This window comes from Neodothiora populina (genome assembly GCF_041146345.1).
Source record: "Neodothiora populina strain CPC 39397 chromosome Unknown canker_contig_12, whole genome shotgun sequence".
Lineage (NCBI taxonomy): Eukaryota > Fungi > Ascomycota > Dothideomycetes > Dothideales > Dothioraceae > Neodothiora > Neodothiora populina.
The window spans coordinates 1,158,547-1,184,063 of NW_027191404.1; the positions used below are offsets into that span (position 1 = coordinate 1,158,547).

Genomic DNA, 25,517 nt, shown 5'->3' on the forward strand with positions numbered 1-25,517 from the left:
CAAGCGACGTCCTCTTTATCACCACCAACAGATTGCCCTCCTGATGTAGAGCAGCTCGGCCGCTCAAGTTGGACCCTACTACATTCCATCGCTGCGACCTATCCAGAAAAACCCACCCCGACTCAGCAGTCCGAGACTAAACAGTTCATGCACCTATTCAGTAAATTATATCCTTGCTGGGTCTGCGCAGATGATTTCAAAACTTGGATGAAGGAAGGAAACGAGCCCAAAGTCAGTAATAGACAAGAGTTCGGCAATTGGTTGTGTCAGGCACATAACGCCGTGAACGTCAAGCTGGGCAAGAAAACATTCGACTGCAATAGATGGGAAGAAAGATGGCGAACAGGTTGGAAGGACGGACGGTGTGACTGATCAACCTTCTTTCAGTCGTCCATGGTAGGCCACGAACATTTCATAAGCACTTAGAAAGGGGATCAGGCGTTCGGGAAAATCCCTTCTCATCCATACTACCCTACAGAATATGTACAGCACTGTACTTGTATCGATACGAGGCGGTTAGAGTTGTCAATGATTTCTTGACGAGGACACATGTCAGAATACACAACAACCAGATTCATGATTTCTTTTCGCGGACCCTGCCATGGAGACAGAAAAGCTGATCGTGGCCAAACGCAGCATATGATGACTCTGTGACTTCGAATTCGAGGTAAAGTTTTATGGCGCGACCTCTCCACTTCGCGAAGTCTATGACGTACACGCGATTCTGCGCGTAACCCCGTCAGAGGCACAAGACAACGAGGTGAAATCACTTAAGGTACCATGCCTTACCCTATAAGGAGCTTTCTGGTTGATTAATACCAAGTCGTGAAGGGATCTCCTCAGCTTACCGTGTTGCAGCCCTTGCCTCCCGTTGCTGAGATACATATCATCTTGCCTTATTGTACCCCTCCTCACATTGCATCACGTCACAATATCATCACCCGACTGTAGCCCATTCCCTACTTGTACCTGGATACCATCGTGCAATTCAATTGAGACTTGCTGTCCTCAGCACTGTAGTTCATCATACGCATCATCACATCAGCAGGGATCATCAGAATCACCCCAAAATGCCCGGCACTCGCTCCTCCGCTCGCCTTGCAGATATGCCCGGTTCTCCCTCAGCCGAAAACAACTCTGGTAACGGCATCAAACGCAAAGCTGAAAGTAGCCCTGCGACTGGCGCAGCTAAAAAGGGCAAGACTGGAGAGAAGCATCAGACTACCATTGACGACACAATGACCGACGTCACCCAGATGCAGGCTATGCGTGAGTTCTGACCTTCAGCAAGACTGTCTGGTTTACCGCTAACAAAACGAAGATGGTGGAGACACGGGTAGTGATGCAAACAAATCAGCAGCTGAGGCTGGGAATGCAGGCCATGAGAATGGACCGAGCTGTTGGTTCTGGGTCGACAATGAGGCTTATGACGCCTATAACGAAAAAGACAAAGATGCCCAGGACCAGAAGAAAAACATCAGACCTGGCGAATCATTCGAGGGCACCACCAAGGAAGGCGAGGACAAAAGCGATCCGGAGAAATCTCTCAAGGACTCGCGTGGTGGTGGCGGTCTCAACACCATGGACGTCGATAAGCCTGTGAAGAATGATGCTCCTGAAGTAGGTCATAATCTTCACCACCACATACTCTTGCTGACAATTCCTGCAGGACGATATCCACAACGATCCAAGCACCAAGCCTGCATCTACGACGGAGAGTGGCGCTGTGGAGACGAGCGATGAGCGTGCCGCCGCAATGCCATCCAACATCTTGGAGAAAGGCATCATTTACTTCTTCACTCGCGGCCGCGTTGGCATTGAAGATCCAGGTAGTGTTCTCGATCTACAGCGCAGCCATTTCGTTCTACGACCCCTGGCTCCGGGTGCAGCACTCAAGGATGGCACCATCGATGATATCAAGAACAACCGCCTGTTGGCTCTGCCGAAGAAAGTGTGGCCGAAGGGTCCACAGGACAAATTCATGGTCTTCGTCGAAAAGGGAAAGACCAGTATGGAAGATCTCAAGGAGAACTTCTTCCAAGGCTCCGAATATGACACCAAGACTGTAGGAACAAGACAAACACCTCCAGTGACACCTATTGCTGAGGGTGTCTATGCAATAACCAAGGCGGGCAACCGTGACGAGACCCATCTGTCTTATATGGTCACAATCCCTCGTGATCCAGGCGAGATGCAAGAGGACATCGGAATTGGCTCCAAGGGCAGTTTCGTTCTATCATTGAAGAATCCCACCGTTAAGGGCCCTGCGTATACATCACTCGATGCTGGACCGGGCTTTCCTCAAGAGTTTATTGACGAGTTCCATGGCCGTAGCTGGATGCCAGTCGAACCAAAGCATCTTGACTACCCAAATGCTCAGATCCTCCTGATTGGAGAGAGTTTTAACTCAAGTCATGCGCTCGACGCAACTTCGAAGGACGACAAGGCTGATGACAAGTCAACGCCGGCTGAGGAGCTGCAGAAGCTTGAAGATGAGGATGAGCTCCGTGTTGAGCACCTCAAGGGTGATGATAGCATCTTTGAAGACCTTCACATCAGCTCAAAGGAGTACCCCAGTGTGCCGACAACCTGGTAGGGTAAAGGAGACGGCTGACATCAGCCTGCTCTTGTATTATATATGTAGCTTTCGAATCGCATAAAAGCAGTCATTAGTATGACCATGTTATGCTCAACCCATACAATACTACTCATGGTCTCTCACTCGTGCCTGACGTACTTTCAATTGTTCTGCTGCATGGTCAAGCTCATCAAATGTGCGATTTGGAGGGGAACCCTGTCCATTTCATGCTTCCACCTTGATCTTACCTTCTGGCGATGTACGAGCAACATGCAACCATTTATACTCTATCTCTTTGGTGTATCAGAGATATATGCTTGTGTACAGCTGTTGGTCTTGTTTGGTACAATAGTAGGTAGTCTGCGTGAGGCAGGTAGCATGTCTTCGAATGTCGATTATGCTCCGAAGGGTAGATTTTGCCGAATGACTTTGTGTTTTTGTGAAGGTTCATGGCAGCATTTACGTACTTGAAAGGAGTCATGCTAGCACATCTGTCCCAAAAACATCAACCACTGTACAGATGTGTACGATAAATTCTTTATCCCTGCAGACAATGATGGTGGTAGTGGCTCTCGTCCAGAGGCCACGCTGACGGCCGTTGTGACTTACCCATATGGTATATTGCCTTGGCAAGCATACTTACGATTCCCACACAATCACCATAAGTCTACACCATAGGCTCTGAATGGAAGATAAGAGTAGTGTGTGACCTGAGAAGATCCATGGTATCATGCACCACGGCCATAGTGTCATGTTGATGACCGGGTCATCTGCACTCGTTGCGGAACCTCACATGTAGAACACAACAGCACACTCCACAAGGCAGACACAGTACCAAGCAATACCCACCCCTAGTGAATTTAGCTGTGTACAGACATACTATCACCATTAATAGCCACAGCCCAGAGAGCAACTGATCGAGAGACGGTAGAAATCAACGTTGCTCATGCTCTACCATCCAGCCCGGGCCGTACCTGCTATCTGCGCTATTGGCGCTATCTCTCAAAACGGAGATGGTACCTGCAGCGGGCGATTGAATCTTCGAGCGCTAGATGGCTTTGAGCGATAAAGCAGAACTCTGAGCCAGACAATGGCCCAAGCACCGAGGTTAGTTGGTATGGACGCCAGGGTGTAGCAAGTTCAGCATGTAGTGGTATAGTGTGTGTGCGTATGTATACGTCAAGTGAGGTAGACAACATTGATCACAAACACTATTTGCTGATCTTGATAAGAAGAAGCGTCAGCGATCCTCGTCTGGTCTGGGGTTTCGCAGTGGTCCCACAGCGACGGAAAGGTCCCGAGGGCGGTTTTGCGGTTGCCTAAACACTAAACACCGATGCTGCTGTGCTGCACTTGTACCACACGTCATCTGATTGGCGTCCAAGCTTCTCAGACGGCCGCCACGAACCCCAGCCTCCAGCTTCACCACCTTGTCGCCTCTCCTTCTCCTCCACCGCTTCTCCTCTCCACCCTTCCTGTCTCCATCGATATCACCATACCATACAATCATCATCATCATGAAGGGATCTTCCATCGCCGCAGCCACTGCGCTGCTCGGCTCCGCCAATGCCGCCATCCACAAGCTGAAGCTCCAGAAGGTGCCTCTCTCGGAGCAGCTCGTAAGTCGCCATCAAGGTAGTAGCATCGCCACAGGCTCGTGCTAATCATGGGACGCAGGAGAAGCACAACATCGAAGAGCATGTCAAGGGTCTCGGCCAGAAGTACATGGGCATCCGTCCCGAGAAGCACGCCGAGGAGATGTTCCGTGAGACCTCGATCCACCCCGAGGCTGGTCATCTTGTCCCTGTCGACAACTTCCTCAACGCCCAGTGTATGTCCATCTGAACGAGTCACGACCATGGTGAGACTTGTGACTGATCAGCTATCTCCAGACTTCTCTCCCATCACCATCGGAAACCCTCCTCAGGAGTTCAAGGTTGTGCTCGACACCGGCTCGTCCAACCTCTGGATTCCTTCATCCGACTGCGGCTCCATCGCCTGCTACCTCCACAGCAAATACAGCCACAGCGACTCATCGACGTATAAGAAGAACGGCTCCGACTTTGCCATCAGATATGGATCTGGTGCCGTTGAGGGCTACATTTCCAAGGACACTGTCCAGATCGGTGACCTGAAGATCAAGGACCAGCTCTTCGGAGAGGCCACCTCTGAGCCCGGTCTCGCCTTTGCCTTTGGCCGTTTCGACGGTATCTTGGGTCTCGGCTACGACACCATCAGTGTCAACAAGATCCCTCCTCCTTTCTACTCCGCGGTCTCGCAGGGTCTCCTCGACGAGCCCGTCTTCTCCTTCTACTTGAGCGACACCAACGACAAGGAGGCCGAGTCCGAGGCCATCTTCGGTGGCGTCAACAAGGACCACTACACCGGTCCCATGACCAAGATTCCCCTCCGCCGCAAGGCTTACTGGGAGGTCGACCTTGACGCCATCAGCTTCGGTGACGAGACCGCCGAGTTTGAGTCAACCGGTGCCATTCTTGACACCGGTACTTCTCTCATCGCTCTCCCCAGCACTCTTGCTGATCTCCTGAACAAGGAGATGGGTGCTAAGAAGTCGTACAACGGACAGTACACTGTCGAGTGCGAGAAGCGTGACACTCTTCCCGACCTCACCTTCACTCTGACCGGCCACAACTTCACCATCGGCCCCTACGACTACATTCTCGAGGTCCAGGGCTCCTGCATCTCGTCTTTCATGGGCTTCGATATCCCTGCCCCTGCTGGACCTCTCGTCATTCTCGGTGACGCATTCCTCCGCAAGTGGTACTCTGTGTACGACCTTGGCAACGACGCCGTCGGTCTTGCCAAGGCCAAGGCGTAGAGGCAGAATCCAGGATTCAGTGGCGAGTCGCAGCTAGGTAGGCTTGGAGACATTCGGAGAGTAGGTGTAATCACAATAGCGCGATAGGGCGGAACGAATGTGGGCCCTGCTCAGCAATGGCCATCTGAGTGTTTTTATTGTTGCGTATTGATTACATTGTACGAACATATGGCATAGCTCAAATCGATGTTATGATTGCATACAAGTATTGAACAAATCCATCAACATGATTCAGCTTTTGATGAGACACCAGTGTAGATACTCGCTGTAAAAGCAGGCGTGACTCCGGACATGCACTCGCTCATCTGGCGCTACTCTGCGCTGGCCAGGAGGATGACTAGGTAGGTAGGGAGACGGTATATCGTCGGGGGGCGTGACCTCGGCTTGGCAGAGTGAGACGCCTCACATGCTCACATGAGTGCAGTAGTTCACTCGTACTGTACATGAGGCATATAATCGGGTGTTCCAAGGTCTGATGCTGTGCTGTGCTGTGCTGCATTGTACTCGTAAAGTTGTATGCAGTAGAAATAGCCGGACTTACCGTAGAGTACCTTTGTATAAGGATTGTACAAAGGTACAGTACTGCACATTAGTGTGCTGTAATCTAATCTCAACATCAACATGTTCCCATCTCCGTGGTTCTGTTGATTCATCTCCCAAGCATTTCTTCCATCCTTGTTCATCGTCCAATAGGACAACATGTAACCTTTCGGGCTCTGTTTCCGCCTCGAACCTCCAAAATCATCAGAATCGACTTCAGAATGCTCCCATCTTCAGCATCCAGGTCGAGTCACGACTAGCGCCTATCCACCGGACCCGGATCGTCACGCGCCGCGGTCAACCCCAGATTCAGCACTGTTGGGGTATTGACTTGGTAGCTTCCAACGTGCCTGTATAGCGCCCTGACCTGGCCGTGCAGAGAGGTGTTTCTCCCTCGGTGTGTGCCTGTAGTGGCTCATCTGAATCGCTATCCCTTGTGCCTGTCCCAGGCTGTCAGTGCCTTCCGGAGAACTCCCATCACCTGCGGCTTGTCCAAATTCCTAGTCTAGACAGCATCGCCGCTTTCTGCATCTCCACATCGCGGCTGCCGTCGTCCTGTTCTGTGACGTTATCACACCATTCACGGAATCGAAGTCGCCATGTCTGCCCACGATGCTCGTCGACGGTCACCACTAGGCCGCAGACCTGGCCGGCAGGATCGCGAAAGAGCCCTATCCATGGAACTACCCGAAAGACTACGATATAATGAGCAGGAAGAAAAGGAAGAGCTGAAGGCAGCCAGAAGGGCAGACCAGCCTCAGCCCTTCATGGCTCAGAGCGTCTTTGGCATATTCGCGGCCACACAGTCCAAAATGAACTCCCAGACCTCGTATGATGATCACATGGATGCGAGCGAGGATGAGTTGGAGTCCAACAGTGCATCTGCAAGGCAACAGCCCCCTCAAGGCAACAGCTCCGGCAAGCAAGCATCGCAGTCATCGACCAAGTCCCGCCTCCGCCTCTCAAAGCCCAGACTGCTCAGAGCAATACCGGGTATCAAGTCCAAGCCTGCTTTGCCCGCTACGACCATGTCGACTTCGCCGCACTATGCTCCCTCCTCGTTACGCTCGTCACCCTCCCCTTCGGTACCTACTCCCGCCGTGCCCTCCCCACCGCAAGAGCAGGAAGATCCTACGCCGGATGAGGCACCTTTTATGTCCCAGATGCTTCAGGCCAGAGCTAATGCCGACATCGACTCTTCGGAAGCTACACTTACAAGACCGAAGAGCGGAAGACAGAGTCCGAACCAGGGCTCCTCCACTCGTCGCCCCTCACTCGCCTTACCGGAAGCACTCAAAGACATATTTGATTTCGAGAATGCTGAAGAAGTCATTGCCGAGTACAAGTGTTGGTACCTACAGAGCGTACTGCTGGAAGGATACATGTACATCACCCAGAATCACATTAGCTTCTATGCATACCTACCGAAGAAGGGCAACGTCGTCATCAAATCTGGACATCTGTCAAAACGCGGCAGACATAATCCGCAGTATCGACGATATTGGTTCGTGTTGAAGGGGGACGTGCTATCATATTATCAGAACCGGAACGACCCCTATTTTCCCAGGGATAGTATCGACCTGCGCTACGGAATATCCGCCCAAGTTGTGCCAGATAGAGCCGGCGCCAAGGACAATGATACCTTCTCCGTCACTACTAACACACGTACCTTTTACTTCCGAGCCGACAGTGCTCAGAGTGCCAATGAGTGGGTGAAGCAGCTGCAAAAGATTATCTTCCGCTCACGGAATGACGGCGACAGTGTCAAGATCTCCATACCTACCGATAATGTTCTGGAGATTGAGGAGAATCCCTTGTTGGACTTCGCCGACACAATCAGGATCAAAGTCATTGATAATGATGAGACATTTGCCATGGACGAGTACTTTTTCTCATTCTTCGGCTCGGATGGTGCCAATGCACTGCATGACTTGCGGGTCATGACGCAGAACACGGTCGCACAGAGGGCCATAACAAGCGATAAGGATGCACACGTACATGACCGCGCGCTAGGACAGAAACTCAGTCCTATGGCTAATGTCACTTCTCCATGCCTAGCCCCTGGCACCCTTCACGAACACGTCAGGGCCGAGCTTTCGCCCTCCTCTTCGCATCTTTCATCATTCCAGAGCCCGAGCACCAGTGGCGAGCTTAGCCGGTCCAATCTCGATATCGGACAACCACTCTTCGATCGTTCCAGAAGCAAGCGCGGGAAGAATCTACAGGCGCGACCCAGTCCCTATGAGCCTGGTCAGCGTAAAGAACACTTCCCGACTAGCCATGAGTCTCAATACTCATCAGATGCTTTTGCAACTTCCTCGGAAAACATAGACCAGAATATGGTCGAGTCCCGGGAGGGGACTGATACCTCGGGAAGTCAGATCTTGAGCGGCAGCAAGATGTTTCATGATCCTACTATTCGCAAGATCAAGGCAACCGCGGCCGACGAGAATACGGAACAACGATCAGCCTGGCATTCCGAGGACACATCTTCTGGATCGGAACGAGTCTCATCTACGCCAAGGTCAAAGCACGAGGCAAGCATAGGACGCAAGTCTTCTGCCGCAACCAGCAAAGCCGAGGGCGAAGATGGTCAGACAGCTCAGCAAGCTGAAAGCTCGAGTGCGCTGGGTGGAATCATACGTGCTGGCACCATACCCATCCAGCGCGCGACTGGCTACCTAAGAGGACCAGGGAAAGCTGTCGCCTCTTTGCTTGGCACCTCTCCGATGGGTTACTATGACCGAGTCACAGGTATGATCGCCGGTGGCCAACGGCACTATACCGAGGTTGAGGGTCTGTCACCCAACGACCACGTTCGAGATCCTGACGATGAGGCGGATGTTCAGCATGCAGAACGTCGTTTCAGAGAGCACTTTGCCTTGCCTGACTCCGAGAGACTCGTGGCTACATACTTTGCCTTCCTCCACCGTGTCTTGCCAATGTACGGCAAAATCTACGTCGGCACCACCAAGCTATGTTTTCGCAGCCTCTTACTGGGTACAAGAACAAAATTGATTGTACCGTTGAAAGACATTATGACAGTCGAGAAAGAAAAAGGGTTCCGTTTGGGATATCAGGGAATGGTTGTGGTTATTCGCGGTCACGAAGAGATATTCTTCGAGTTCGGCAAGCAGGCCCACCGTGATGACTGCACTATAACCATTCTGCGTCTCACCGACACTGTCACATCCGTCAAGGAGACTGTCGTGCTACAGGATGGCGAACACCGGACCCCTGAGTCGCAAGCCGCTGCAGTAGCCGCTGCCGCCGAGAACGATCGACTTACACATGCAAGAGAAGAAGGACAAGCTGACAGAAGCATTCACTCTCACAGCACACTGTACGAGCCAGAGGCAGACACCCCTGCAGTTCTGTTTGACGATACTTATGCTTCGATGCTGGATTTCAAGCCACCCAAATCGCTTCGCGTAGTCTGTTTGACTATAGGGTCTCGAGGTGATGTACAGCCATACATTGCCCTATGCAAGGGTCTAATCGCGGATGGACACCGGCCGAAGATTGTCACTCACGCCGAATTCAAGGATTGGGTTGAATCACACGGTATTGACTTTGCTCCCGTTGGAGGTAATCCAGCAGACTTGATGAGGATTTGTGTCGAATACGGCATGTTCACTCCATCGTTCCTGTTGGAGGCTAATTTGAAGGTAATATCTACTCCAGAGCAAAAGGCTCAGACGTAATCGGCTAACAAGCATTACAGTTCCGCGGGTTCGTCAGAGAGCTGTTGGACACGGCCTGGGCGGCTTGCAAGGATGCCGAGCTCCTCGTCGAGAGTCCATCGGCTATGGCAGGCATACATATCGCCGAGGCTCTTGGGATCCCCTATTTCCGTGCGTTCACTATGCCCTGGACAAGAACACGTGCCTATCCACACGCATTTGCAGTGCCAGGCCATAGGTTGGGCGGTGCTTATAATTGGATGACCTATGTACTGTTCGATCACCTGTTCTGGCAGTCAACGTCTTGGATGGTCAACCGCTGGCGCGGAGACTCACTAGAGTTGAAGCCGACGACTGCGGATAAGCTACAGCAAGACAAGGTGCCGTTTCTGTACAACTTCTCCCCAAGCGTGGTACCTCCGCCTTTGGACTTTAGTGAATGGATACGCGTCACTGGCTACTGGTTCCTGGACGAAGGCCTGGATTACAAGGCAGCGCGAGCTCTGCAGGACTTTATCGACAAGGCGCGTCAGGCCAAACAAAGACTGGTATACATCGGGTTCGGCTCGGTGGTCGTGTCGAACTCCAAGGAGTTGACTCAAAATGTAGTTGATGCTGTCCTCAAGGCGGACGTTCGCTGCATCCTGGCCAAGGGTTGGTCCGATCGACTCGACAAGGGACCTGTAGACAACAAAGCGATCGAGGTCCCGCTTCCATCATCCATTCTACAGGTAACGGATCCTGTACCTCACGATTGGCTGTTCAGACAAGTCGATGCGGTTGTCCATCACGGCGGTGCCGGCACTACGGGAGCCAGTATCAGGGCAGGTGTGCCGACTGTCATCCACCCTTTCTTTGGTGACCAGTTTTTCTTCAGCAGTAGAGTCCAAGATCTTGGCGTGGGTATCGAAGTCAAGCACATTACCACGAAATCCCTGGGGCGAGCCCTCTGGATAGCTTGCCACGACCACAGGATGAGAGAAAAGGCAAAGGCCCTGGGCGAACAGATCCGATCGGTAATTGCGTCTCCTTTCCCTTTCTATTCGATCGCACTAACAACCATTACAGGAGGACGGTGTCGGTACCGCGATCAAGGCGATCTACCGGGATATGGAGTACGCACGCACACTCGTCAAAAAGCGTGAGCCGTCCACCAAGCCAACGGGCGAAAGCAGCAGTGGAGATACCGAAGAGGATGACGAAGAAGAAGAAGTCGAGGAATGGACGCTAGTCGACAACGACAGTGACCCCGAGGCTGCGAGTCCCAAAGCGATGATGCAGCCCGAACGAGCTCGCTCTGCCAGTAAAGGTAGACGTCGTTCTGGGCTGACGCATTAGTCTCCTGACTACAGCAATTCTACCTTACGCAGCGAACCAATATTGGTGTCGAGAATGCACATTATGATGACGACAAAGAATGAGAAATACCCCCACTCGTATGGTGAAATCCACGAGCAATGTCTTAGAATGCAAGAGAAGGAAGTTCCGGTTCCCCCACTCATACTTGCTTGTCTTTTTCCAGCTTTTCCATATACAAAGCGTGGAGTTTTGAGCGTTTGGGCAACAGATTGTCTGGAGTTTTTCTTTTTCTCTTTTCGGAAATGTTTCCGACGTCCTTTTTGTCCCTGTTTTCTGAAACGGCGTTATATGCGTTTTTATTATTTATTATGCTTCTTCCTTCGTTTTCGGCTTTGGTTTCCCGGGAGCACAGAGGAGAAAGCAAGGAAGAAATACACGATGATGAATACGACGAATGCAACGCTTTACATACGAGTTCTTGGTGTGCTCCTCCTTCGCCGTTTTTTCTTCCTCCCCTCTTCACTCACTATGACGTGTGGTCAGACGAGAAAAGCGACGACAGACAGGCAGTACGAATGGGGAGAATGGAGAGGAGCATGTCACGGAATGAGTCCTTCTGCCCTTTCTCCATTGAACGAGTTCAGGAGGAGAGAGGAGAGAGAGAGAGAGAGAGGAGAGAGAGAGAGAGAGAGGAAGAGAGGTGTACTAGAACCATGAAGCCAGAGACTAGCTAATGATCCATCTGACTATCTATATACAAAGTCTACGCATAGAACGAAAACCAGAAAACAATAACCAAGTATACCTACCCAACCTGACCTACCTAGCTAAGGTACCTATCTACAGTAATTCTTCGTGCCATATCCATCCGTCTCATCTCACAAGTCCTGTATTCTTCTCTCCTGTGCATAATAATCAGGTGATGCGTCTCCCACTTACACACCAACGCATTCACGCACGACATCTCCTAAAGACGAAAGCTCGACGTACCAAAAGCAGACAGATATGAACCCGAACGACGACAGCCAGCAGCGGCGATGACGCTATAGCAGCCACCACGCAACCACGGTGGCCACGGCTGGCGCCACTGCGGACGGAAAACCTGGTCTGGTCTGGCTTCGACGCCCCATGTCAGCCACTCGATAGTAAGAATCAATAGATTGAAGATAAGAGGAAGACACGAATACGAATAATGCCACAGATAACAGCAACGAGGATGATGAAGAATAGGAAAACGAAAGGTAAGGTACAGTAGATACGAAGAAGGATTAAAGTGACGCTCGAAGAACCAGGAGAGTGGAAATACGAGGTTCAAGCGTAGGGGTTCTCTTGAGTCGGTTGCTATAGCTCGCGAAGAAGTGAATGACCTCCTGCGTGAGCAAGATACGGTGGACTCTATTTGTTCTTTCTGGGTCTGCGCTTTGTTGCTTGTGAGAGGTGAGGTTTATTATTGTGAAAAGTATGCAGTGCAGTCGAGTGATTATGCTTTTTATCTTTTCGCGGTGAGCGGCCGGCCAGAACATGGAAATAGAAGAGCCGAAACTCAACTCAACTCAGAAACAGACAAAAGCATGCATTGAGATTAGCAGACAGAAAACCAAGGGTATTACTTGCACTGTGTGGCAGTCTTCTCATTTGTTGAAAGTGAAAATCGAAAGTAAAAGGGAAAGGTTCAGAGAACTAAGGTTAGGTGCGAAAGTCAGAGGCGCGCAAGGTTGACCTGTGAGTTCAAGGGACCATGAAGGGATGTGGGCCAGTTCCAGACTCGCTTGGCAGCTTGCGCCCTTGGGCTTTGGTGGGTGGTGCCATGCTCCCCTCGGTACTTATGCTGTTTTGCAACAGGTTTCTTCGATGAACAATTCACGTTGCGCGCTGATATCCGGGTCACTGTTCGTCGACTCACCTTGAGGCCTGGGTTTTGGCGTGTTTTCTGTGCCAAGACGAGTAAGGTCTCACTGTCACGCTGTCTGCTGTCCTCTGGTCGTCGGCGTCTACGAAGCGCAACGGGTAAGGTCGGGCAGGTCAGATCTGTGTGAGTGAGTGCTTGGCCTTAATGGCGCATCGTTCAAGCCCATGGATACAGTATGACTGCTACAACATGGATGAGGCTTGCGTATGGGCATACTACAATGTTTTATAGGTCATGTCGTCGATTGATTGCTATCTTGTCGTCTCGAGTCAGAATATTGGTCGAGTGGATTTGTGACGTCTCTCTCTCTGCCTCTATATCGCATTCTTCGCTACTGGAGACCTCGGTTCCTCCTTCGTCTCGTATACAGGCAGGCCATGTACATCATTCTGCCTCTCACGCGATGCAGTTGACACGGCACTTCTCGGAGGCACTTCCAGGCCGGGTAACAGCGATCAAGATGGAGATAAGACAGAGATAGGTCAGTATGACGGTGATGGGTTATCGACGCGAGATACCAAACGAACAGCGTACGGGAAGAACATAAAGACGTTGGAGAACATCTCGCGTGCGCGTGTCTCAGGTCAGGTGGGAAACACGAAATGAATGATCGCACGTGGAGCACTCGATCTGTGCACCCACTGTTCTTCTCTTTTTCTTCTTCTGCCGCTTCTAGCGTAACGGTTGCAGGGCTCAGCGGTGCGTAAGAATATATGTCGGCAGCTTGATATTGATCGCCCAATCACCCTACGATCCGAATGCTCTTATAAACGGTCACCTGGAAACGGCTGGTTAGTCTCTGATGGGTAAGGCAAGATTGTCTCGACGCTATGTCCAAATGTTGCCCAAGAAAAGGCACGTCCGACAGGTATCGTACGCACGTGAGTTGTGAGACACGGGCAACCTTACACTGCCTTCAGCTTGTCTTTCGGCATGCAATCACCACGAGAGAGCCCCACAGCGGAACACATGGCAGCTAAGGTTCTCATTCAATCAGTCTGTCGGAGCGAAGTTTACTTGACTCACTGCTCGCATGCTTCGCTCAGCATGTAAGGGTCCGTGTAGTAGCGTGCAGTCGGTACCGGCCCTAGTACTGCGTACCTGCACTCCATCTCAGCAAGGTTACTCGAATTTCCAAAAGCCTATTGAGCCCCATCTGCAGTGATTTCACCAATCAGACCTTCTTATCATACCGTTTCGATGAACCCACCTCGTCCGTTTCTCGGTTGCGTTTGGTTTGCTGACCATGCGGCCACGCGCTTGTGGAGCTGCTAGATGTTCCTGCGTATGGCCATCTATACACCTAGCAAGATCCATGGCTCCTCCAAGACTTGTGGCGTTTTGGCGGACAGCATACGGGTGGTGGATGATACTTGTAGATGTCGAGATGCTATATAGAGTCATCGACAGCCTTACGGTATCTCGAATCATCAATCGAGCCTGCCTTTTCACTCATCAACTGTCTATACAAACAAGACTGTGTTATTCCCTACCGTATATGCATACATTACCTTCGTTCTGGAAATTTGTCACTAGCTTCCTCGAACAATATTGCCGAACAGTGGCTGTTGCTTTGATTAGTAGCATCGTCATCGGCTCATCATCAACAGCGATAACAATGTCGACAACCAACACTCCATCGTATAGGCCTCACAATGCCACTCGTGCAGCCGTGGCATTCGTGTCATGCTCAGCAACAATCCTTTTTGGCATCGTCGTGTCACATCGTCTATCAGCTGCATCATATGAAGAGTTGAGCATCGACAATTATCTCGACCAATTACATCTTCCGGGCTCAAAGCCTTCGCATCACTCCAGAAATCAATGGGCTTGGGATGTCCTACCTATCATACCTGTAAGTCTATCAAGTCACCCCATTGGCTCCTGCGTTACTATCAGCGGACATGTCACTGACATACCATTGCCTGTAGTCTGCAATCTCTACCGTCTGGAACTTGTTCTGCATGTTTGTCCTCACCAAGGACACCCACGATTGGTTACCAAGACGTCTTGGCCTCTCCATGGAGCTTGTTTCTGGGGTTCTTCTGATCGTGCTTGGCTATCTGAGCCTCATCTTCAACGTCGTCAGTACCAAAGGCAGCCAAGAATGGTTGGGTATGCCCAAGGTCGATGCTGCATTAATGGTTGTGGGATTTGTTCTCCTGAACATTTCCGCAATCACACATTTCGTTCTTTTCTGGTTCGGAACCCGAAGCACAACACAAGAAGTGGATGTCGAAGGCGCAAACGTCGTCGTCGAGACCAGAGAAGTGGCGACCCCGCCGCCTGCCTATGTTCCTGGCATCTCACTCAACACCGAGACCACAAGTCTGCCGGGTTATGAGGAGACGTACGACGAAAATGTCGACGCAGCCTTCGAGCACGAGAAGGAAAAGGATATCAGGATTGATTTCCGCGAAGTTCGATGGGAACATATGTAGAGGACAGCGATTGAGCATTAACGAAATACCATGACATTTTCCAGATCATAAACCATGTTACTCTGCACATGGTGACCATTTGCCGTAGATGTCAGACTGTTCAGTTCCTCGGATCATGTACAGAAGTAGTGCTGCATGCGGCAGAAAGAAAGTGGAATCTCGAAGGAGAGGAATGCTAAGATAGTGAAGATGGTGCTGGCTTGCATGGTAGGGCACAAGTCACCATGCATGCAGGATGCACTAACACAATTACTGGATCTCTGACAAGTGATTGGGCAATGTGATGACTTGGTGATTGGACTTAGAACCACACCGGGCTGGAAGCTCCAGGGTCCTGAGCCAAGTGGCCAAGCACGAAGCCCCCGTGCTGGCGAAACACGACTAAGCCAAGCTGATACACTTGTCCAGCGTCTGTGGAAGAAGGGCCTTCCGGTCTACTTGGCCGGTGGGCGTTTCAGGTTTCACCAGCAGTGTTTCCAGCTAAAATTGATCGCTGGCGGTGGAAAGATGGAGTTTGATCGACCTCCTGGAGTCACAGTGCACAGGTAGAAAATAGCCAGGAGAATGTGCTATGAACCAATGAAACTGCATGGTTGCGTATTTGGCGTAAATTGCATGGCGGCTCCTGGTGTGAAGGCGGTTGTCTGGTGTGCCCCGCCTTCAGCAGTGTGCAGCATAAACCACCCACTTTCACGCCTGACTGCATTGATTGCTGACTCTCTGTGTCTTGTCAACCAATGCTTTGATACGTTGCTTTTCCCACTCCTCATCCTTTGCCTCTCTCTGCTGAAACGACCCAGCTGAGCTCTGTCCCATCGACCATCTTGTGTTGTAGATACAAACATAGAAACCATCCGAGTCTATCCTCAGCGTACACAGCTCGAGCCGAGTTCCTGTGTGGATACATAAACAAAGGTGCGGGCCGGGAGTTTTATGGGGGATAGCTAGAGCTAGATGCAGAGCAGCGCAGCACAGCACAGCACAGCACATTATTTCCAAGTACTTTTAGCATACTTTAAAGCACGAGAACTAAGCGATACAAGCCCCGCAGTCGTCGACGTCTGAGCTTCCTCGCCCTCGTTCACGCCCTTTGTGCAATTCGAGCATCGGAAGATACAAATAACACTCGCCGGAAGTGGAAGAGAGCACTGCCTGATTCAGTCGGACGCTCAGGTCTACTTTGTTTCTTTCTGTCTACAGTCCGCGGCACAAAGCAAAGAAAGCAATCTGCCATCCAGGGCGCTCACACTTCATCTTGCTTGACCTGACAATCCCAGCGCCAGACCGCCCTTCAACAACCCTTACCCATCCATCCGTGCTTGTGCTTGCGCATTCCAGTTCCAGCTCGGATTCCACCTCATACCTTCCCGTCTCGCTGCGCCAGTCGCCGGATCCAGAAGCTCGTCCGCACGTAACTTCCTCCTTGGCTGCCTGACAGGACGCACAATTGTCGCAAAGAAAAAGAAACCTTGCCGCTGGTCGACTGCAACAACCTCTTGTACGTCAATTAAACACCATTGCGCATCCTGCCTGATTATTTCTTGTTGACGTGGCTGTCGGAAATTTGGTTCCACTGCTTCCTCTGCGTATTAGCTGACTCTGAATCAGACAATCTACGCCGGGATCCTGTCGCATTTGTCAACATACATATCAATATCACGTCCAATCCCTCTTTCATCTTACCTTTCCCCAATCACACATATACACAAAACTCACCATGTCACGAGCAGCTCCTTCAGGGAGCTCACGAAAGATCTCCTTCAATGTGTCGGAGCAATACGACATTCAGGATGTCGTCGGCGAGGGTGCATACGGTGTCGTGTGGTGAGTGACTTGCTCTTAAAGGAGGTCTACTTGCGATTCAACTGACGTCGACTTTCTCCTCAGCTCTGCTCTACACAAGCCCTCGGGTCAAAAGGTCGCCATCAAGAAGATCACGCCATTCGACCATTCCATGTTCTGCCTCCGAACCCTTCGTGAGATGAAGCTGCTCCGATACTTCAACCACGAGAACATCATCTCCATCCTCGACATTCAGAAGCCCAGGAACTACGAGTCCTTCACCGAGGTTTATCTTATCCAGGAGCTGATGGAGACGGACATGCACCGTGTCATCCGCACTCAGGAGCTCTCAGACGACCACTGCCAATACTTCATCTACCAGACACTTCGCGCTTTGAAAGCGATGCATTCGGCAAACGTCCTTCATCGTGATCTCAAGCCTTCCAATCTGCTTCTGAACGCGAACTGCGATCTCAAGGTCTGCGACTTTGGTCTTGCACGTTCCGCCGCTTCCACCGAGGACAATCAGGGTTTCATGACGGAATACGTGGCGACTCGCTGGTACCGTGCTCCCGAAATCATGCTTACTTTCAAGGAATACACCAAGGCCATTGATGTGTGGTCTGTTGGCTGTATCCTCGCCGAGATGCTCAGCGGCAAGCCTTTGTTCCCTGGTAAGGATTACCACCACCAGCTGACCCTCATCCTCGATGTGCTCGGCACACCCACCATGGAGGATTACTATGGCATCAAGTCCCGCCGTGCAAGAGAATACATCCGTAGCTTGCCATTCAAGAAGAAGATCCCCTGGAAGGCCATGTTTCCCAAGACTTCTGATCTGGCCTTGGATCTCCTCGACAAGCTTCTTGCCTTCAATCCGGTCAAGCGCATTTCCGTCGAGGACGCACTCAGACATCCATACCTCGAACCATACCACGATCCTGAGGACGAGCCGAATGCGGAACCAATCCCCGAGGAGTTCTTTGACTTCGACAAGAACAAGGACAATCTTAGCAAGGAGCAGCTCAAGCGTATGTTATATACATGAATGCCATGACTAGCTTCGTATACTAACAGCTCGAGCAGAACTCATCTACGATGAGATCATGCGGTAATCATGCTTGTCTTGGTTATTTCTCAATCTATTGACATATATTTGCTATTTAAAAAGTACACTATATTTATATCAGCAGACGACGAACTCATACTGATCAGTCGATAGCAATGCCTCGTTTCCGTATCGCCGTTGCGCGCCCGTTATTGTTCCTATCTACCAACCAACCACTCATACCCAGACCCTTGCCAGTCCTTCCAATGCCAAGGACGACAACATCAATGCTCCTGCCGTAACCCTTGAACAGCATGACGGCCACAATTCTCTCGACCACGATGTGACGAGTGGTGCTGTGCAGGCGTCCAAAGATGTGGACCACAACCAATCTCGTCCCTACACAACTCCATTGTCTGACCTTCCTATCAACCGTCCGGCTGCTGATGAACCCAACGATATGGCCTGAAGGCGCGCGGGCGTGTCTGGGGACATCAAGAGGCCATGGTTCAGAACATTGTGGCCCTGGCTTTCTTAGACATGTCCACGTTGTCACATGCACCCCATTTTTTCTTTCTTATTGCGGCTCATTCCGAATTACATCTGGGCTTGCTATCTTGGCAGATCGTCGACAAAGGCTCAGAGGGTGGTTCCTGTCGACGAGATAGTCTCAACAACATACCCAAGACGCAATCAGAGAGTTGCACAACACGCGATTCCTTTTTCCAGCGCATTGCACTTCATCGGAAAATCCAAGAAGAGCAATGATGACGACAACAACAGCAATGGCAGCGGGCATCTATTTGTTGTTTTCCTCAAGAAAGACATTGTTGCGAGAAGTTATTTTCTTTCTTCCCTTTTCCTTTTGATCCTCATGTCAGGGATTTGCTACTACACTGGGGGCCCAGAGGATGTTCGGTTTTTGGTCTCCTTTTCTTATCCTCGAAGATTTCTTGCATCTGGTCGTATGTATGCATCGAGCGACAGGAGTAGGTTTTTTTTTCCGTGTCTTTTGCTTTCCAGACCAGAAATTCGAGCGTTCAAATGACCAACACAAGAAGTCAATCTTCTCTTTTTGCAGTGATAATGAGTGAAATTGGTAGTGTGCCTACGATACGTGGTTCGTATTCGAATGATTCTTGTGATTGTAATCCCCGCTAAGGTTACGGACTTGAACACTCCGAATAGTCGACTGGCGAGGGTGAAAAGGGACGTTATATGTATATGTACAATTCCGAACCAGCCCAACAAAACTCTCGACTATATCTCGCTGTTCAGAAAACTTCGGCCATGATCAAACAGCACTCATAGAACAATCGAATCAAGTGACTTTAGTCCCATTACCGGGCAAGGCAACCCTGAACAGAGCAAAAGGGCGCTTTCTATCCTCCGTGCCAGGCCAGATCATGGGCGAGAAACACAATTGATTGACTAAAGACGAAAAGGTCAGTAACGCGGCCCTTCCATACACAATTCCCTTTCCCCCCAATGGGACAAAAAAAGAAGGGAAGCAGAAGAGGAGAGAAGAAAACTCACCAGTGAAATAAAGATAGCGTCCGGCAACACTCATGGTATCAACCCAATTAATCCTGGGATCGCGCACAAACACCCCATCAGTGCCATTGGCGGGATTGAACACCCCTATCGCATTCTGCTCCGCGATGCCATGATAGATGAACCCGTTGGAGTCCGTCTCGTAGCCGTCGCTGACGCCCTTTTCGCCGCGCGTCTGCACGCTGCCTTGGGCCAGGGCTTCGGAGAAGGCGCTGTTGTCGCGTAGCCGCGCTGTCGGAATAGAGTACAGGATTCGAGAGCCCACGCCGCCGAAGTAGAGGTCTTCGCTGTCCGCGGAGAGGGCGATGCCGTCTTTTTTTTGTGTATTGAATGTTAGTGATTGAAAACTGGGGTAGCAGAGAGAAAGGGGATGGATAATAGGGGATTGGAACTGACCTGCGCCGAAACCGAGATAGTTCAGTGGTTGGCCTGCGCTGTACGAGTAGAGCGGACGGCCCCAGACGTAGCCTACGAAGCCTGTCGTCGAGGCGACGTACTTGCTTCTGTCCAGGTGTCTCCAGCTCTCGCCCGTGCCTAGGTCGACTGTGATGAGGCCGGTGCGGCCTTCTAAGGAGGAGTCGGTGATGTAAGCCACGCCTTGGCCGCTGGCTGTGATGTTGATTCGCAGGTCGAAGCGGACGTCGTTGAGGTACGAGTCTGCGGGTGCTACTGTGGTGGGGAAGACGATTGTCTTGAAGACGGTGTCGTTTGACAGATTGATGCCTACTAATTTGGGGCCTCCGTAGCTTGCGGGTACCACAGTGCCGTTGGGAGACATTACTGAGGTGGGAATAGGTTGTCAGTTTCATTGTTCTTCCGAATGTCCATCTCAAGCAACCGTCAGACAGCAGGAAGACATTGTGCATGTCTCATAAATTCGGAAGGGAGGGCCGAGTCATTTTTCTGAGTATTTGATGATGCACAATTGGGAGAGGTTCACAATATACCGATCAACTCGCATCTCAACACAAAGAGAGCAGTTCAAACTCACCACGACCAGTATCAAGTACCCATAACCGATCCGCGGAATCAACAACAACACTCTGCACGCCAATAAAGTGATTCTGATAATTGGCTCCACTCGGCGGATAGGTGCTCATGTTGATCGCGCCACCAGGAGGACTGTTCCAGTCCACGCTGGGATATGCTCTCTCTGAGCTGTTCGCGGTGAGTTCAGCAACGGTGTATTTGCCATTGGTGCCGTTGTTGGTGTTATTCATGTCCAGACCGCCTGTAGGAAAGAGATCAGAGGGTGATAAGAATGATAGAACTGAAGAGCGTGATATCTTGAGTGCACGATGTGTACAGGAGACGAGGGGTGGCTGCGAGAACTATTGTCATAAGAAATGACTTACCAGGGTAATTAGAGAACATGCGTCCAGTCGACGAAACGGCAATGCCCGTCGGCCATTGATCATAGTACAAGTGAACCAATTCGAGAGGTGGTCCTTGTTGCCCCGAGTCGGTGATGAGTTGGCTAGAACCCAAGAAGGGCAGCAGCATGGCTCCCGCATAGAGCGATGTCGGCCACATTATGTTGACCACTAGGGGTTTCACTTTTTGACAGTATGGTCTATTACGAGGCAAGGAGAAGAGATTGAGGTTGGATGAAAGATATGAACAAGATACAGAAAAAAGACGGGTAGGTATGTTTACCTTAATACCACTGTACCTTACCTTTAAAGTGACGTGCTCTGTCTACGACTTCATCACTGCATCTCAGATACCTTACCTTGATGTGAACAATGATCATACTGTGATACTAAATGTACGTCATTATTTACCTTTCCGGAAGAATCGACGGTAACGTAAGGTAGATTCATGTGCAGTTGCAGAAAGCAAAATGATGCTGGGCAGATGGAAGTTAAAGAACGACTTCACTGATCGGCATTTATCCCCGCTTTCGATTATTAGAGTATCATTGTGCTTGGCAGACGGAGTTGCGAACCAAGACAAGCAGGCAGCATGGATGATACCTGAAGGAGTGGAGGTTGTACAATTGGGCATGAAATGCAATGCGATTCCCGGATCATCATCCTACGAGGTGCGCAATAGCGTAACGAAACAAGGGGTGGAGCGGGACTCTCGTGGTTTCATTAGAACGTCGACAAGCTTCGATTCTTTTTGGCACAGCGCTGAACTTGAAGACGACTGTCTCTCTTCCACCACCAATGCGACACTTTTCATTCTGTGTCGGATTGGCAGTGACTGGAAATAGGGCAAGGAGTAACGTTCTTTCTTTTTTTTGTGAACCCCCCAAGGCCTAAATGCGTGACTCGTTCCCAGCGATGATATGTATAACCCTTCGCCGTGCAACTACTCCGTTGAGATATATTCCATGAGAAAGCCCAATCCAGCAACCGCAGGCCAGAAACAACATAACGCGCTTAGAAAACGAGAGCAGCACCCTTGGTCTTCTTGTCACCACTGTAATAGATAGTCAGTACTGCCTTGTGGTTAATGAGAAAACAGGAAAAACATACCCCAACTCGAAGTGCTTGCAGCGCTTGAGAGCGAGCTGTGCCTTGGTCTTGCATGATGTGCACTCAAGTCTCAGGACGACCTTCTTGGTGGTCTTTGCCTTCTTGTGGAAGACAGGCTTGGTCTGACCACCGTAACCGGACTGCTTACGGTCGTAACGACGCTTACCCTGGGCGAAAAGGGAAGCCTGGAGAGATTGTATGAGTGCCTGTGTTCTTCCTATGCCACCGAATTGTCCGTTGCGCTGAATCGTACCTTGCCAGCCTTGTACTGGGTGACCTTGTGCTGGGTGTGCTTCTTGCAGTCCTTGCCCTTGCAGTAGGTGCGGCGAGTCTTGGGAACGTTGACCTGAATGAGTCCCCTCCGTCAGCCTTTGCTCTTTCCATCCGGGTCTTTTCCTCCAATCATGAGTCTTCGAGAGTTATAATGGGCTCCGGGAGTCGCAAATCGAATCAGATGTTTATGGTGCGCCGATCGAGTCGAGAAGGGTGGTGGCGGGGAAATTCTCTTTGAGTCGATATTCGTCTTGCCGACAGAGGTCCGTCAGACATTCGCAAATCGTTCGCCTGACCATAGACGACGGAGTACGAGGAGAAGTGGCGATTCATTGCGGTATCGAAGTCGGAGTCGTCGAGGTATCTGATCGAATCGCACATCTTCCGGAAGCCCATTTTCTCGAGACATCAATGATTTCGGGAACGTGATAGCCTTACCATTTTGGCGGTGTTATGAAGTCGCTGGGTGGTTGGAAAGAGTCTGCTCGTCGGCGTTCAATGAGTTGGCTTGTCTCGCGAAATTCAGACGTGTGTTCGCGCACGGGTACATCCGAGCACCATTCTTGGCACTGATGTCTGATCACGTGACCATGCTATGGCGCCTCCATCTAGTTTTCTCATAGCACCACCTTCATTGCGAAATAAGCGATTGAGATTATCGGTCATTATCGCGTGTAGAGATTGTTTCGAGCAATTTGGATGATCTTGTCTGCAGTGGTTCCTGAATCTGTGCAAAAGTGAAAAGTGCGCGTGGCATCTTGATTACGTCTAGCTAGCTATTCGTCACCCTCAGGTACCATACTAAAATCTTGCTTGGTGGGAGACCGTCAAAACAACGCCAGGGTATTGATCGTCGCTGCAAAATATCTAATAATATGATGAGCCTCCTTCGTCCCACTTCTGAACAGAGTTCTTCAAGTTGCCTCCATCGCTGTCACTGCCCTCTACGCCGACATCCATCATTCTTCCAGGACTGCCAGTGATTCGTCCCAGGCCGCCACTCTTTCTCTTGGCGCTGCCCTCGATGCGCTGAACAGCTCCGATCCACTCCCAGACTCGGCTGACATCGCCACTGCGACCCTCTCTGACCATCGTCCTGACATTCGCATTGCCTTCGACGAGTCCTTTGACGACTTCCCATAGTCGAGTTCTCTCCTTCGCTCGAAATTCTTCCCTCAAGACATCGTCCCTCAAGGCTACCATGCTGATATATGGCTCGGGATAAGCCACTGGATCCTCGACGTGTAAGCTTGCTTGCGTAGCAAGCTTGTCGAGTGCCATGCCGGCGAGTCTCTTGGCTTGTTGCTTGGTTGTTTTCCGCGTAGTGAGCGCATGTTTACCGTAGACAGAAGACATGGCAATGGCGAGTATGACTACAAGTCTTGAAAGATTCTGTCTAATCGCGAGGCGAAGGGATCGTCTGACGGCACATGTGAGGGGGACTCGGGCGAGTGAGGTGCTGCGGAGGTAACGGACGCTGCCAATCCTGATGATGAGGCGGGTCTGTTAGTTGTGATTCACGTAAGCTTGGTGATAAATATATAGGAGAGCTCCCGGCATAAATAAAAGGACGAAACTTACTCGTCAACTCTGCTCTCGACCTCTTCTCTTCCGACAACTTCGCCAATAGCGGCGCCCCATAGCTCTTCGAATTCTTCGTCGGTCATGCGTCGAGACTTCTTCGCAGAGACGGTGGCCTTGAGTTCAGCGACGCTTATCTCTGGTGACGTTGTCTCGCTGCACTCATACTGGGCATTGCGTGTGCGCAGTTCAGACTCTACGGCGAAATCGGCCACCGTTTTGATCTTGCGTACCTTTTCACTGTCAGGCTCACAGGTAGGAGGCAAAGGTAGCAAGCCTCCAAGAGAGAGCGGATGAGGCGTGAGAATGAAGTCCGGATCGCATTCGGTTCTGAGATCTGGGAAGCAGATAGCATGCTGCGGGCATGGCTCGCACTGGGGCTGAACAAATGCGGCCCACTCTGGAATCTCAACACCGCCGAGCATATTGGTAGGCTGGCCCACTCCACAGTAGCCCACTTGCAGCTTTTCTTGTCGCCATACTGTTGCGACACCGCCGACCATGGCAAGCAGAATTGTCCACGGTGCAGCTTTCGCGACACCGGATTTTTTCTGTCTTCTCTTAGGTCTGCGGGCTATCGTGGTTTCACCAAACTTTTCGGCCTTGACGAGCTCCTGGTTCTCTTCTGGGTTAAACTCTTCGCCAGGGGAAATGATATCAATATCCATATCTATGTGCTGCGAGGTTGGCGCGGCCACATCGAAAGTGGACCTGGAGGGAACAACTATTCCCTGGTCTTGCTTCACCGCGGTGTACCCGTCAGTCCTGCGACGTGCGTCACGGCTCCTTCTCCTCTCGCGATCGGTGGAGGGGGCCATGGTCGTCCTACGTCTTTCCCTGCTCTTACTGCGCGGGGCAGATGGGGGCGAGCTTCCACTCTGAAAAGGGTTATCTCTGCTGAAAGGAGATTCTGCGCCTTGGTGGCGAATGACAGGCTCCTCAACAGGGGCTTTCCGAGGTTGTGCTTGTCTCTTGACATGACGTTCTTCAGGCTGCTCTTCGTATTCTTCGAGTCTTGCATGTCTGCTGGATGGCTTTTTGACTGTGGATAGCGGCGCCGTTGTTCTCCTCGACGTGCGGGGTGTCGGCTCGACTATGTCTTCCGAAGCCAATCTGGTGCTACGTCTTGTGCTTCGTCGCGCAGGCGTGACAACAGGGGCGATATCCTCGTCGTCGTCGTCGTCATCGTCGGTGGTAGCCAGGCTCTCTTGACTCGTAGGCACGTCGACTATGCCTCTGGTCGATCTCTTTGTTTGCGCCTGAGCTTTCAACAGCTTGCGTCCTTGGGGAGCAACCTCGTCGTTGAAAAGATTCACGAGATCGGGCTTCTTGGCTGAGGATGGGTAGGCGACATTGTGCGCGACCAAGATGGAGCGCAGCCGCGGCACGGTGAGCGTACTGGCGTCGAAGCCAGGCTGCAGGTAGGCGAACTCGTCGACCGCCATGCTCGTGAGTGGCGAATGTCGGGAGGCGAAACAGTAGAAATCAGAGACGGTCCTGAAGAGCG

The 25,517-nt window shown here is 51.1% G+C and overlaps 8 protein-coding genes across 8 annotated transcripts; 5 read left to right on the forward strand and 3 right to left on the reverse strand.

The window, feature by feature from the left end:
- Window positions 1-1,070: 1,070 nt before the first annotated feature.
- AAFC00_001092 (uncharacterized protein) lies at window positions 1,071-2,596 on the forward strand (the record flags this gene model as incomplete). The annotated part of the gene is made up of 3 exons (XM_069340235.1): window positions 1,071-1,269; window positions 1,322-1,620; window positions 1,670-2,596. 3 exons carry the CDS (start codon window positions 1,071-1,073, stop codon window positions 2,594-2,596), a joined length of 1,425 nt encoding a protein of 474 aa, XP_069203709.1.
- Window positions 2,597-4,095: 1,499 nt separating this feature from the next.
- On the forward strand, window positions 4,096-5,417 carry AAFC00_001093 (uncharacterized protein; the record flags this gene model as incomplete). The annotated part of the gene is made up of 3 exons (XM_069340236.1): window positions 4,096-4,197; window positions 4,256-4,409; window positions 4,471-5,417. The coding sequence occupies 3 exons, from the start codon at window positions 4,096-4,098 to the stop codon at window positions 5,415-5,417; spliced, it is 1,203 nt and encodes a 400-aa protein (XP_069203710.1).
- Window positions 5,418-6,556: 1,139 nt separating this feature from the next.
- Window positions 6,557-10,978, forward strand: AAFC00_001094 (uncharacterized protein; the record flags this gene model as incomplete). Its single annotated transcript, XM_069340237.1, has 3 exons — window positions 6,557-9,625; window positions 9,682-10,656; window positions 10,709-10,978. 3 exons carry the CDS (start codon window positions 6,557-6,559, stop codon window positions 10,976-10,978), a joined length of 4,314 nt encoding a protein of 1,437 aa, XP_069203711.1.
- A 3,488-nt stretch (window positions 10,979-14,466) lies between these two features.
- Window positions 14,467-15,289, forward strand: AAFC00_001095 (uncharacterized protein; the record flags this gene model as incomplete). The annotated part of the gene is made up of 2 exons (XM_069340238.1): window positions 14,467-14,703; window positions 14,780-15,289. The coding sequence occupies 2 exons, from the start codon at window positions 14,467-14,469 to the stop codon at window positions 15,287-15,289; spliced, it is 747 nt and encodes a 248-aa protein (XP_069203712.1).
- A 1,717-nt stretch (window positions 15,290-17,006) lies between these two features.
- AAFC00_001096 (uncharacterized protein) lies at window positions 17,007-18,186 on the forward strand (the record flags this gene model as incomplete). The annotated part of the gene is made up of 3 exons (XM_069340239.1): window positions 17,007-17,113; window positions 17,177-18,102; window positions 18,158-18,186. The coding sequence occupies 3 exons, from the start codon at window positions 17,007-17,009 to the stop codon at window positions 18,184-18,186; spliced, it is 1,062 nt and encodes a 353-aa protein (XP_069203713.1).
- A 1,254-nt stretch (window positions 18,187-19,440) lies between these two features.
- On the reverse strand, window positions 19,441-21,206 carry AAFC00_001097 (uncharacterized protein; the record flags this gene model as incomplete). The annotated part of the gene is made up of 5 exons (XM_069340240.1): window positions 19,441-19,550; window positions 19,656-19,985; window positions 20,070-20,453; window positions 20,665-20,904; window positions 21,029-21,206. 5 exons carry the CDS (start codon window positions 21,204-21,206, stop codon window positions 19,441-19,443), a joined length of 1,242 nt encoding a protein of 413 aa, XP_069203714.1.
- An 854-nt stretch (window positions 21,207-22,060) lies between these two features.
- On the reverse strand, window positions 22,061-22,870 carry AAFC00_001098 (60S ribosomal protein eL42; the record flags this gene model as incomplete). The annotated part of the gene is made up of 4 exons (XM_069340241.1): window positions 22,061-22,100; window positions 22,157-22,341; window positions 22,410-22,502; window positions 22,868-22,870. 4 exons carry the CDS (start codon window positions 22,868-22,870, stop codon window positions 22,061-22,063), a joined length of 321 nt encoding a protein of 106 aa, XP_069203715.1.
- Window positions 22,871-23,296: 426 nt separating this feature from the next.
- Window positions 23,297-25,455, reverse strand: AAFC00_001099 (uncharacterized protein; the record flags this gene model as incomplete). Its single annotated transcript, XM_069340243.1, has 2 exons — window positions 23,297-23,915; window positions 24,011-25,455. 2 exons carry the CDS (start codon window positions 25,453-25,455, stop codon window positions 23,297-23,299), a joined length of 2,064 nt encoding a protein of 687 aa, XP_069203716.1.
- Window positions 25,456-25,517: the final 62 nt, after the last annotated feature.